This window comes from Danio rerio, chromosome 9 (genome assembly GCF_052040795.2).
Source record: "Danio rerio strain M-AB ecotype USA chromosome 9, GRCz13ab, whole genome shotgun sequence".
In the NCBI taxonomy this organism is placed as follows: Eukaryota; Metazoa; Chordata; class Actinopteri; order Cypriniformes; family Danionidae; genus Danio; species Danio rerio.
The window spans coordinates 1,855,001-1,869,871 of NC_141029.1; the positions used below are offsets into that span (position 1 = coordinate 1,855,001).

The 14,871-nt window shown below is 37.1% G+C and overlaps 2 protein-coding genes across 9 annotated transcripts in view; one reads left to right on the plus strand and one right to left on the minus strand.

Moving 5' to 3' along the window:
- nfe2l2a (nfe2 like bZIP transcription factor 2a) overlaps window positions 1-8,349 on the plus strand; it is a 29,492-nt gene extending 21,143 nt beyond the window's left edge. The window contains exon 5 of one of the 2 annotated variants that reach the window (XM_087266053.1): window positions 4,334-8,349. In XM_087266053.1, the coding sequence (XP_087122179.1) occupies window positions 4,334-5,533 (1,200 nt within the window). In that variant the 3' untranslated portion in view covers window positions 5,534-8,349. 2 annotated transcript variants of the gene reach the window in all.
- Window positions 1-14,871, minus strand: part of hnrnpa3 (heterogeneous nuclear ribonucleoprotein A3) — a 61,664-nt gene that overhangs the window by 32,883 nt on the left and 13,910 nt on the right. The window contains exon 12 of one of the 7 annotated variants that reach the window (XM_087267044.1): window positions 111-685. The exons of 3 other annotated variants lie outside the window; for them this stretch is intronic. The gene's annotated coding sequence lies outside the window, so the exon portion shown is untranslated. Of the gene's footprint in view, window positions 1-110; window positions 1,380-13,781; window positions 14,017-14,871 lie in introns of those variants that run through there. 3 more of the 7 variants (XM_087267043.1, XM_087267045.1, XM_087267048.1) reach the window with 3 other exon arrangements.

Sequence of the window (14,871 nt, forward strand, 5' to 3'; positions counted from 1 at the left end):
CTATCGGAAATATATAGCTTAAAGAGGCTAATAATATTGACTTTAAAATGGTGTTCAAAAAATGTATAACTGCTTTTATTTTAGCCGAAAAAAAACAAATAAGACTTTCTCCAGAAGAAAAAATATTATCAAACATACTGTGAAAATTCCCACGCTCTGTTAAACATCATTGGGTTAATATTTAAAAAAGAAAAATAAATACAAAAGGGGTTAATAATTCAGACTCCAACTGTACTTGTTTAATACAGCATGGGTATCTAAAGGTGCTTTCCAAAATGACAAGATGCAAAACACCAGTAGTTGAACTACAGTTAATGAGAGGTTTAAGATGAGCAAACAGCGGCATCAAGATAAAAGTATATCAGTAAGTTATATTCCACTAGTTTAATAATGATTAAAGAAGATCCAATAGATAATGCATGCAAGTGTTCAGGAAAGCTCCAAGAAAAAGACCAATTACAGCTCATTCATGCAGAAAAAACATGAACAAAATCTACAATAAAATATATCCATAAGTTAAGAGTTTCAACATATGACTGTGGTCAGTATTTGTGAGTGCACTGGACTCTACAGACTGAAGCATCAAGCTTTCCTGCTACCTAGCAGAACAAGTGTGGCAGCACTCAAAGCCCAATCACCCAGAAAGAGTGGAAAAGTCTTATTGGGGGCAGTTCACCAACAAAATCTGCCAAAAAGAAATACAATAATTAAGTGCTTTCCATATTTTTCAACTTAATTTAGGCTTTTGAATTGCATTGTGAGACTTTAATCTATTTTCCAGCAACTTTTGATGTCAAAAAGTGACTTTTATTGACCTTTTTAATAGTGTGAAGTGATATACTGCATGGGTGTGTGTTGTAAATTACAGCACAAACTCCTGGTAATAAACTGCCAGTCATTTATCTGTTATTTTACGCACTTAACTCTCTCTGTATTATTTCTTACAGAATATATAGAGTGGGAAATAAGTATTGAACGTGTCACCATTTTCAGAAAACATATTTTATAAAGGTGCTGTTGACTTGAAATTTTCACCAGATGAACAACCAAATAAATCCATATGTGCAAAGAAAACAGCATTAATTAGTTTAAAAATGATGTTATGCTTGATAAAAGTAAGTATTGAACACATGAAGAAAGGGAGGCGTAGTTCGGCAGTGAAAGCCCAGACAGCAGCTGAAATCTCTCAGTAGTTCTTCAGCAAGCCTCTGCCCTTCCTCAGTGTAAAGGAACATCAGCTGCTCCAGTCCAACATCTACATTAGCAGGAGGATGAAGATCAAACCATTTCAGCAAGACAATGATCCAAAACACAGCCAAGGAGACTCTCGGATGCTTTCAGAGAAAGAAAATCAAGCTGTAGAATGGCCTGCCAATCACCTGATCCGAATACAATAGACAATACCAAATAAAGCTCAGATTTGATAGACGAGACCCACAGAATCATCGAGATTTAGACACTCTGTTGAAGTCTGTGAGAAACTCACACCTGAGCAACGCATGTGACTTCATTCTCCATATGAGAGGCGTCTTTAAGATGCCATCACAACAACAGCCTTTACATAAAGTGTTAAATACATTTTAGTACTTTCTCCTTGTGTCATTCCATTGTTATTAAACATAATTTTTTATGTTTGTATTGTTTGGGTTTTTACCAAAATCTGCTTCAAATTCCTTGTCAACAGCTTCTTCTGAAAAATTATTCCCAGAAAAAAAACGATGTGAATACTTTCCCCCCTACTGTATATACTATTAAAATGTTGTTAGGCGTCAGACAGACAGTTGAGAGATGAGCAAGATAACTTGCTGTTGTGATGAACAAGATAACATGCTGTTGTGATGAACAAGATAACATGCTGTTTTGACAAACAACACATATGTTTAGCTCATAGAGTAAGGCATGTGGACTGTTTTTGTGCAACATTTCTATTTATCGATGTCTCACGAGTTGTGTGCTTTTTCTGATGGAGTCGGAGTGAACTCTTATAGTCTCACCAACTATTCAATTCATACTTATTTTCATAGCGCTTTTACAATGGGGATTGTGTCATCATAGACGTTCCAGTACATTGTAGCTGAGTCAGTCCAGTTTAGTTCAGTTCAGTGTGGTTTAATTTTCACTGCTGAATGTCCCAACCAGGGCTGTCCAAACTCGGCCCTGGAGGGCCGGTGTCCTGCATAGTTTAGGTCTAACTGCCTTCAACACACCTCCTTGGAAGTTTCAGAATAACTAGTAAGAGCTTGATTAGCAGGTTCAGGTTTGTTTATTGGGATTAGAGCTAAAATATGCAGGACACCAGCCCTCCAGGACTGAGTTTGGACACCCATGGTATGGAAAATTAAACCACTGAAGAGCAAATCCATTGATTCGCAGCTAAGAACAAGCAGTCGAGAAGACAAACAACAAAAAATATGCTATTATTTCTTCATCCTCCACTTTCTCGCCCCATTCACACGTGGCTTCTGTGTCAACGCTTGACTGAAGGCGTGTCTGAGGTTGGGGCTGACGCGATCGTCATAGCAGCATCAGCCAATGAAATTAAGTCAGCAATAGGCCACTGTCTTGCTGGTGTATTTGCATACAGCAATCTGATTGGTTGACCCTTCCATCGGCGCCTGAAAAGTTTAGCTAGTCCTAAATTCTGCTGAGAGCAATGCCTATGATTCGCTTTGGTCAATTGGTGAAATTAGTTCCTCACCAATGTCGCCACTGGCTTGCTTGGTTTGGGACTTGTGGAGCTGCGCGTCGATGGATTTGCTTATCAGTGTTTGGACTCTCAGCAGTGAAAATGAAACCACACTGAACTGAACTACACTGAACTTCAACTCTGAAAACTGGACTGACACCGTTTACATTTACTAGAATCTCTATGTGAAGCTGCTTTGACACAATCTACATTGTAAAAGCGCTATAGAAATGAAGATGAATTGAATATGGATGTCAGTGGACTATCGATTCATTTTTGAGTGAACTATCCCTTTAAGTAAAATTTCTCCTTTTGTGGTCTGAAAAACTGAGGAATTACAGCAAGTTTTTGATCTATATGAATACGCTAAAGTATTTAAACGTATTCATATAGTAACCCACGTTTGATTATGCTACTAATGCACAACTCACTAATAACAACTTACTAATAATAACATCTTATAGTTTTGCGCTTGAGCGCCTCCAAGTGCTGTTGCCGCAAAAGTGGCAATCTGATTGGTGGAGAAGGTTTTGCCGTTTTGCACGTTGGTGTGCATGATCACATTGGTGCCCTTTACTTAATCGACGGAAATGCAAGCAAAAAACGTCTCGGTGTGCACGGGCCTTAACTTTCGCAATGCAGCAGGTGATTACGATTGTAGCTTGTCAGAATTTACGAACATGATACAAATATCACACCAAAACATATCAATATAATATGAGAATCAAGTTGAGTCAAAAACGAATGAGTTAAACGTCATGTGATAGGTTTATAAACCCATTTTCTAAAATAATAGTTAATTACAAATGTAAACAATTTGAAGCATTAATTACGAAATAAATAATCCCGATAAGAGGAATACAATTGTAGCTTGTAAGAATCTCCGAACATGATACACACCTTAAAATAGCAGTTGTCATAATATACGACAATCTAAGTTGAGTTTAACGCAATCTGTAATATGTTTAGTATTCCTAAATCTTTCTTAACTGCTAATGTAAACAATTTGTAGTGTTAATTTCTAAATTTTCCAGTGGTGCTTTAAAGTTATTGCGATAATGGTAATACAATTGTAGCTTGTCAGAATGTATGAACATGACACAAATGTTACAATGTAAGATATCATTGATCGCAGATGAAGAAATTGTAAAAACTATGAAACATGCTTGGTGATTCTCCACTAGGTGGCGATCTGAGTCAATTGGTATTATCGCCCGCTAGTGGAGAACCATACAATTTTAGAGATGTTTTGAAACCGTTATGACGTAATGCAGACTCATTTAATGACATCATGTGATCTTGCAAAATTAATACACGATTCGAACCACTGACTCGAAACAAAAGATTCATAAAAGTTCGAAAGTAGTCGCATGCAGTGCGAAAAAATTAAACTGAAATGACACTTAACTGCAAGCGTGAACTATTCGTAGCATTATTTTAGAAATTTCTCAGTGGTGTTTTGACGTGTTTGCAATTTCTGCCTCATGACGTTTTGCACTTCTATTGGTTCTTGGTTTTATCGTTATCGTAGTTGATGTCGCACTGCAGACATGTGTCTGAAAACTTCTGACAATGCCAGAATTTCATTGTTGAACAAATTATCGCATTATGCTACTAATACACAACTCTTCTGTCTTTTTTTAGCAGTGCCTCAACATGCAAATGCAGGAGACGTTGGATATGAATGCATTCATGAAACCTTCCACAGAAGCACCAACCCAAAACTACGGCCAATATCTACCCGGGATGGACCATCTCGGCTCGGCTCAAACAGAAGTGTGTCCTCCTGAATTCACCAACACCTATAATGGATCCTTCAACACTATGGTGTCACCCAACATGAATCAACTGAGTCTGAACGTCCCGGATGTGGGAGCCGAGTTTGGCCCTGAAGAATTTAACGAGCTGTTTTATCCAGAGATGGAGGTAAAAGTGAACAACCCTCCGATTACATCAGATGGCGGAAATATGGTCGGCGATCCTCCTGTAAACCCAATAGATCTACAGAGCTTCTCACCGGGAGATTTCAGCTCAGGGAAACCAGATCCAATCGTGGAGTTTCAAGATTCTGACTCGGGTTTGTCCCTAGATGCAAGTCCTCACATGAGCTCTCCGGGGAAGTCCATAACTCAAGACGGATCATTCGGATTTAGTGATTCTGACTCGGAGGAGATGGAAGGAAGTCCGGGAAGCATGGAGTCAGATTACAATGAGATATTCCCATTGGTGTACCTCAACGATGGCTCCCAGACTCCACTCTCTGAGAAATCCTCGACGGAGAAACAAGAGATGAAACTGAAAAACCCAAAGATGGAGCCGGCGGAGGCTAGCGGACACTCCAAACCTCCGTTCACCAAAGACAAGCTGAAGAAGCGCTCCGAGGCGCGGCTCTCCCGTGACGAACAGAGAGCGAAAGCCTTGCAGATACCGTTTACCGTGGATATGATCATCAATCTGCCCGTAGACGACTTTAACGAGATGATGTCCAAACACCAGCTCAACGAAGCCCAGCTAGCGCTCGTTCGGGATATCCGCCGACGAGGCAAGAACAAAGTGGCGGCGCAGAACTGCCGCAAGCGCAAGCTGGAGAACATCGTGGGATTGGAGTACGAGCTGGACTCGCTGAAGGAGGAAAAAGAGCGTCTGATGAAGGAAAAGAGCGAACGCAGCAGCAACCTGAAAGAGATGAAGCAGCAGCTGAGCACGCTCTATCAGGAGGTTTTCGGGATGCTTCGAGATGAGAACGGAAAGGCTTTCTCGCCTAACGAATTCTCCCTTCAGCACACCGCGGACGGCACTGTTTTCCTAGTTCCTCGCCTTAAAAAGACTCTTGTGAAGAATATCTAGCTTTGTCCTTCCTCCTTCTCTCTTCCTCTACACTTTGCTTCTGTTTTTTTGGTACTGCTTTTCTCTTGCTAACACTGTGTCCTGATCAGAAGTGATATGAATGCAATAAAGCGTCAAAATCGGCGACAAAATTGGACGAACACTAACACGGGTTTTTTCAAAAACGCACTTTTTTTCGAAAAAAATTAAAAAAAATAAAAAGTCATTATCGCCGCCTGTTGGTTCGGAGGCTCTTAACATCGTTTGTAAAAATACCCATGTAAGTGTGGACATGGCCTAAAACAACATCTTATTATAGTTTTGCGCTTGAGCGCCTCCAAGTGCTGTTGCCACAAAAGTGGCAATCTGATTGGTGGAGAAGGTTTTGCACGTTGGTGTGCATGATCAGATTGGTGCCCTTTATTTAGTAAAGAGGCAATAAACATCGACGGAAAACACGAGCAAAAAACGTCTTGGTGTGCACGGGCCTTAACTTTCGCAATGCAGCAGGTGATCGTAAGGTGATTACGATTGTAGCTTGTCAGAATTTACGAACATGATACAAATATCTCACCATAACATATCAATAGTTATAATATGAGAATCAAGTTGAGTCAAAAACGAATGAGTTAAACCTCATGTGATAGGTTTATTAACCCATTTTCTAAAATAATAGTTAATTACAAATGTAAACAATTTGAAGCATTAATTACGAAATAAATAATCCCGATAAGAGGAATACAATTGTAGCTTGTCAGAATCTCCGAACATGATACACACCTTAAAATAGCAGTTGTCATAATATACGACAATCTGAGTTGAGTTTAACGTAATCTGTAATATGTTTAGTATTCCTAAATCTTTCTTAACTGCTAATGTAAACAATTTGTAGTGTGAATTTCTAAATTTTCCAGTGGTGCTTTAAAGTTATTGCGATAATGGTAATACAATTGTAGCTTGTCAGAATGTATGAACATGACACAAATGTTACAATGTAAGATATCATTGATCGCAGATGAAGAAATTGTAAAAACTATGAAACATGCTTGGTGATTCTCCACTAGGTGGCGATCTGAGTCAATTGGTATTATCGCCCGCTAGTGGAGAACCATACAATTTTAGAGATGTTTTGAAACCGTTATGACGTAATGCAGACTCATTTAATGACATCATGTGATCTTGCAAAATTAATACACGATTCGAACCACTGACTCGAAACAAAAGATTCATAAAAGTTTGAAAGTAGTCGCATGCAGTGCGAAAAAATGAAACTGAAATGACACTAAACTGCAAGCGTAAACTATTCGTAGCATTATTTTTGAAATTTCTCAGTGGTGCTTTGACGTGTTTGCAATTTCTGCCTCATGACGTTTTGCACTTCTATTGGTTCTTGGTTTTATCGTTATCGTAGTTGATGTCACACTGCAGACATGTGTCTGAAAACTTCTGACAATGCCAGAATTTCATTGTTTAACAAATTATCGCATTAATCAGCTGTTGGTGAACATTTCAAACCAATGATCAAAGAACACAGATTTTAGAATAGGATTTAGTCATCTTAGGATTTCCAAAATTGTAAAAACTTTGAAACATGTTCAGTGATACTCCACTAGGTGGCGATCTAAGTGAAATGGAATCATCACCCGCTAGTGGACAACCATTAAATTTTTGAACTTTCATAACAGTTATGACGTAACGAAGACTCGCTTAATGAAATCAAGTGATCTTGCCAATTTAATATGCGATTCGACCACAGACTCGAAACAAAAGATTCATAAAAGTTTAAAAGTAGTCGCATGCAGTGCTTAGAGAAAAATGAAATTGAAATGACACTCAACTGCAAGCGTAAACTATTCGTAGCATTATTTTTGAAATTTCTCAGTGGTGTTTTGACGTGTTTGCAATTTCTGCCTCATGACGTTTTGCGCTTCTATTGGTTCTTGGTTTTATCGTTATCGTAGTTGATGTCACACTGCAGACATGTGTCTGAAAACTTCTGACAATGCCAGAATTTTATTGTTGAACAAATTATCGCATTAATCAGCTGTTGGTGAACATTTCAAACCAATGATCAAAGAACACAGATTTTAGAATAGGATTTAGTCATCTTAGGATTTCCAAAATTGATCACCGATGAAGAAATTGTAAAAACTTTGAAACATGTTCAGTGATTCTCCACTAGGTGGCGATCTAAGTGAAATGGAATCATCACCCGCTAGTGGACAACCATTAAATTTTCGAACTTTCGTAACAGTTATGACAAAACGAAGACTCGCTTAATGAAATCAAGTGATCTTGCCAATTTAATATGCGATTCGACCACAGACTCGAAACAAAAGATTCATAAAAGTTTGAAAGTAGCCATCACCAGTCGCATGCAATGATTAGAGAAAAAAAAAAAAAAAAAAAAAAAATCGCAACTGGTTTGGACACAGTGTACATCTTACGCAAAGGAAACAACTAAATAGGAGCGTATTTTGCTTATACAACGACTGTTGAAACGGCAGAACTATTATATACGTTTTGCGTATTCTACTTTCCTAACATTCTTAACCTCCGTTGGATTTTGTACTCCTTTATATTTTTCTCTGAGATTCTTTTACCTGTATGGTTTGTAAATACATTTATACTTTATTTGCTATCGAGATAGGAATAAACGTACTGTATATATATATATATTAAAAGAAAAGAGATCACGTTTTAGTAAGCTAAAATTGTTGTGATCATTTTAAGTCTGCACTTAAGTCGGTTTTTTATATCTTAATTTACTATTCTACTGCTGTTTTACCTCTTGACTCTATGGCTTTATATGATAAATAAATAAATATTTAAACCAGTGACGTCTAACGCAGTGTTCAATGGGAGTGTGTGTGTGTCTTAATGAAGTGGACGGTTCATTGACATCAGCAAATGAAAGGAAAGAGGATGTGGATATTAACAGGAAGGAATAAGGAAACCACATACAAATCACTTAAATGCCAAAATGTCACCAGATATGGCTGAAAGCTGAAAAGGGAAGTGTAAAACAGCTTTACTGTATGTAGTAAAATGTGTCCTGTTACACTATTTTTATTTACTTACTGAAAACAATGGCAGTAATCTGCAGAAGACGATACTGTATAGAGTCGAAGACAATATTATCAATCCGGCATATTTACAGTAAGGATGATTTCATTACAGAATCATCCCAATGCTACACCCAAACACTAATCAATTATACATTATTAAATCAATTCTTTAAATCTGAAAATATGTTTTAAACTATTTGAACTGTAAATGTGAGATGATCTTCCATTATTATATGTTGTCTTAACTCCAAATAATGCTGGGTTGGTAAACTAAACGTCACACTAATTATTTTCCTTCGGCTTAGCCCCTTATTTATCAAGGGTCACCGTAGCGGAATGAACTGCCAACTATTCCAGCATATGTTTTAAGCAGCGGATACCCTTACAGCCGCAACCCACTACTGGAAAACACCCATACACAATCATTCTCATACACTACAGCCAATTTAATTCATCACTTCCGCTATAGCGCATGTGTTTGGACTGTGGGGGAAACCGGAGCACCAGGAGGAAACCCATGCCAACACAGGGAGAACATGCAAACTCTACACAGAAATCCACACAGACCCAGCCGGGACTCAAACCAGCAACCTTTTTTACACAACAGAAGGTTATGACAACCCATATATATATTATTTTATATTATTCCTTTTATACTCTTTCGATAAGAGTCAGAAAATGAATAAATAAAACATTTAATTTCAGATGTTATTCCACAAACTTGTTTTGATGAATATTTAATGGACTGCAGTAACATTAACATAGTATATTTACTTACATTCTAAATAAATGTTGATTTGTATTAACCCAATAATTTTTTTTACTTAATTCAAAGGTAAATAACAAACTCAACATTGAGTTTCTCCATATTTGACCCAGATTGAGTTAAAACAACCCCGTTTTTTTGTGCATATTTAGATTTTTTTATTATTTATTAAATTATTACTCTGGATAAAAGTGTCTGATGACTGTACACAAATGTTTTCTTTGAAACTTTACTTTAAGCTTTGAAATGTTTACTTTATCTCCCGCAATAACATTAATCTGGTTTAAGATTATAATAAGATGCCAAATACTGACTCTGAAGAAAGTCTAGTTTGGAAATTGGGTCAAATATTGACCAACCCAACAGTTGGGTTACAAAAAAAAAAAAAAGAATTGTAATGGAATGTAAAAAAAACTCAACATTGGGCTTGTCCATAATTGAATTTTAAAATGCTGGGTTGTATTAATCCAATGCTGAGTCAAATATGGATCAACCCAACAGTTGGGTTAAAAAACAAAATTTATAAAGTTTATTTCTTTGATTAATTTAAAAGAACAAAAATAAACGCAACACTGAGCTTCTCTATATTTGACCCAGATTGGGTCATAACAACCCAGTTTTTTTCTGTGTGCGTGTGCATATTTTATTTATTAAATTATTATTCTTTGGATAAAAGAGTCTGATTAATGTATAAAAGTACATTTTATTTGCACAAATCCTTTCTTTGAAACACACTTTTGATACATATATCATCTCCCTCAACAACATTAATCTAGTTTCAGAGAATTATAAGATGCCAAATACTGACTCTGAAAAAAGTCTAGTTTGGAAATTGGGTTAAATATGGACCAACCCAACAGTTGGGTTAAAAACATCATTTAAAAAGTAAATTTCTTTACTACTAATTTAAAAGTAAAAAAAAAATACTTGACATTGAGCTTCTTCACATTTGACCCAGATTGGGTTACAACAGCCCAGTTTTTTTGTGTTTTTTTTTGTACATGTTTCAACATTTTATTATTATTTATAACTCTATATAAAAGTGTCTGATGAATGCATAAATGAACATTTTATTTACACAAATGTTTTCTTTGAAACACACTATTACTTTATCTCCTGCAATAACATTAATCTAGTTCAGGAGTATTATACGATGCCAATTAATTCTAGTTTGGAATTTGGGTAAAATATGGAAAAACCCAAGAGTTGTGTCAACAAAAAACATAATTTAAATGGAATGTAGAAAAAAACCTCAACATTGAGTTTTGTCTATAATTGACCCAATGTTAGGTTGACTTTTAAAATGATGGGTTGTATTAACCCAACACTGAGTCTAATATGAACAAACACAACACTTTGATTAAAATATATATTAATAAATAAATGGAGTTTATAAAAATAACTCAACATTGAGTTTGTCCATATTTCACCCAATGTTGGGTTGAATAGAAAAAAAACTGCTGGGTTGTATTAACCCAACACTGAGTCACTTTGATTAATAAAAAACCGTAAAAAAAAAAACAAAACAAAAAAAACAGAATTTTAATGAAATGAAGAAAAAACTCAACATTGGGCTTGTCAATAATTGAATTTTAAAATGCTGGGTTGTATTAATCCAATGCTGAGTCAAATAAGGACAAACCCAACAACAGATGGGTTCAAAAATACATTAGAAAATATAATAAGTATAATAGTAAATGTAATAAGTATATTTCTTTACTTAATTTAAAAGTGAAAAATTGAACTTAACACTGAGTTTCTCCATATTTGACCCAACGTTGGGTCGAATATAAAAATGCTAGGTTGTATTAACCCAATGCTGGGTCAAATATGAGCAAACACAACAGTTGGTTTGAAAAATGTAAATTGTCTGCTTCTCACTTAGGGCTGTTTATGCTAATGAGGGAGATGTTGATGAGTGGGCGGGGCTTTCCCCCTCTGATGACATCATACAAAGGGAGAATGTCAATCAAAAAGTTTCTGCAGGCTGATTTTATCAAGTCTGATTATAAAAAATACTAATAATACATGTTTACCATTAGAAGCCGGATATATTCACACACTGCTGCCACACAACTGTGTTTAAACCCCTTATAAAGGTGATTTCTGAATAATAGGTGCTCTTTAAACTCAAATTACACTTCCTGTTTAGTATTTTGGCACTTTATAACACAGTACACACAAAAATAAATCCCATTTCTCCATAAGCCTATGAAGGAGAAAGTCTGTTTGTTGAAGTTATGCAACAGTGTTGTTCATTACAGGCCGACTGGACAAAGTGCAGCAATAAAGAGTGTTTGTTGGCACCATCAGACACTTTCACCCACACACACACACACACAGCACCTTTGAACACACCAAACCCTCTGCTTCACACACTACACTGCTTTCTCATTGTCAGCCAGTCACGCTACACACCAACAGGGCAGACCTGTTTTTACACAGTTTTTACACAATCCAGAGCTTAATGCATGACTTAAATTAACGACTCTGTGAATGCATGACACATGCACGACAACATTCAACTACTGAATGTCAGTTTCAACCAATAGTATACATAAATGAGTGATTTTTACAGTCTGGTCGTTAGTTGCACATTAAATGGAAAGTACACCCATGATTACAAACCTGTTTGAGTATCTTTCTTCTTTTTCCATGTAGAAATCTGATATATGCAAACATACACTCACCGGCCACTTTATTAGGTACACCTGCCCAACTGCTTTTTAACGCAAGTTTCTAATCAGCCAATCACATGGCAGCAACTCAATGCATTTAGGCATTTAGACATGGTCAAGATGATCTGCTGCAGTTCAAACTGAGCATCAGAATGGAGAAGAAAGGGGAATTAAGTGACTTTGACTGTGGCATGGTTGTTGCTGCCAGACGGGCTGCTCTGAGTATTTCAGAAACTGCTGATCTACTGGGATTTTCACGCACAACCATCTATAGGGTTTACAGAGAATGGTCCGACAAAGAGGAAATATCCAGTGAGCGGCAGTTCTGTTGGTGCAAATGCCTTGTTGATGAGGCCAGAGGAGAATGGCCAGACTGGTTCAGCTGATAGAAAGGCAACAGTAACTCAAATAAGCACTCGTTACAACCGAGCTCTGCAGAAGAGCATCTCTGAACACACAACACGGCCAACCTTGAGGCGGATGGGCTACAGCAGCAGAAGAGCACACCGGGTGCCGCTCCTGTCAGCTAAGAACAGGAAACTGAGGCTACAATTCACACAGACTCACCAAAACTGGACAATAGAAGATTGGAGAAACGTTGCTGCTCTGATGAGTCTCCATTTCTGCTGACACATTCGGATGCTCGGGTCAGAATTTGGCATCAACAACATGAAAGCATGGATCCATCCTGCCTTGTATCAGCAGTTCAGGCTGGTGGTGGTGGTGTAATGGTGTGGGGGAGATTTTCTCAGCACACTTTGGGTCCATTAGTACCAATTGAGCATCAACACCACAGCCTACCTGAGTATTGCTGCTGACCATGTCCATCCCTTTATGAGCACAGTGTCTCCATCTTCTGATGGCTACTTCCAGCAGGATAACGCAGCATGTCATAAAGCTCAATCATCTCAGACTGGTTTCTTGAACATGACGATGAGTTCACTGTACTCAAATGGCCTCCACAGTCACCAGAGCTCAATCCAATAGAGCAGCTTTGGGATGTGGTGGAGCTGGAGATTGGCATCATGGATGTGCAGCCAACAAATCTGCACCAACTGTGTGATGCTATCATGTCAATATAGAGCAAAATCTCTGAGGAATATTTCCAGTAGCTTGATGAATCTCTGCGATGAAGGATGAAGCCAGTTCTAAATGCAAAAGGGGTCCAACCCGGTACTATAAGGTGTACCTAATAAAGTGGCCGGTGAGTGTAAGTACTTATAGTTTAATTTAATCCCCTTGAGGCAATTCATTCTGACATGGTATCACTTAACACAAATAATACCGAGACTTAACATCAATTACACAAACAAAAATAATAAACAACAATAATAAACCATCGATCAACTACATGTATATGTAACTGAATTGCATCAGGCGCAAAGTACATTTATATTACATTAGCAGACATCCATAGTAGAAACTAAAAATACTACTGAAGTGCCTGTTGTTTTCCAGCATGCTTCAGTATATCTTGATTTGTGTTCAACACAAGTAAGGAACTCAAACAGGTTTGGAACAAGTGTAGTAGATGATGACAGAATTTTCATTTTTGCGTGAACTGTCCCTTTAAATGAGCGATTGCATCAGTTTTTGGCAGTGTGAGCCGGTGCGTGTGACTTATCTACAGTCCAACATTTAGCCGTGGCTCTGACCCTGACTTAGGTCAAGGAAACAAAGTCCTCGTGGCAGGTTTTTGGAGAAAGATAAGAGAAGAAAAGAGCCGACGCTCGCACACAAACACAGCACTGTAAACATTCTCAGCGGCTTTCACTTGCTTTTATTGAACAAAATCAAGGGCATTGCAGTGTTTGTGACGACATAACCAGTGATGTTTGAAGACTTTGCTAGATAAATATTCAGTCGAGCAGGAAATTATTTATTCCCCTGGCAAACTAGCACTGTGCAAATGTAAATAAAAGCTGAGGAATACCTATATGTTTTGCACAATGATGCCTCTTGTACTTCTTTTGGGAGAAGTTAGTGTCATTTCTGGTGCAAAAATAAGTCAATGTTAGAACAGAAGTAACTTTAAGTCAGAATTTGACTGCGGTGTTAATAATTTCAGGCTTGACTGTACTATACATATATGTGGATTTATTAAGAATGACAAAACATCCTCCCAGAAAAAAAATGTAATTACAGATGACACTAAAGAGTGTACGGATTCAGAAACAGCTATGATATATGGGTAAAACACAGGCGGAGGGTGAACAAACTGCAGGGTAAGGCTAATATATGCGCTGCCCTTTAATGCATTTAAAAAGATCTGCGACCGACAATTAAGAGGATTTAACAAAAGCACCGCCTATCACCAAACGTCTATTATATTCAACACGCACATTCAATTATTTTATTAAACTAACCCACTGATCTACACTATACCGGTCAAAAGTTTGGGGTCAGTTTATTTATTTATTCTTATTATGAATTTTAATAAATCATTTAATTAAAATTATTGGTCCCACTTTATATTAAGTGGCCTTAACTAATATGTACTTACATAGGAATTAATAGTTTGTTACAATGTACTTATTGTGTAAATGCATGTATTTATTGTGTACTTATGCTTGATTAAATACCTGTATGTAATTACATCTGTAATTAACTTTTATAATTACATTTGTAAATACACTGTTGACCATTCCCTACACCTTAACCCACCCTTAAACCTACACACACCACCAAACCTGTCCATAACCCAACCTCTACCCCAACTCAAAAGCACTGCAAGTGTTCTCAAATACATTATAAACACATTAAGTACATTGTATTTATTTTTTTGATGTAAGTACATAGTAGTTAAGGACACAATATAAAGTGGGACCGAATTATTCTGTTCATCAA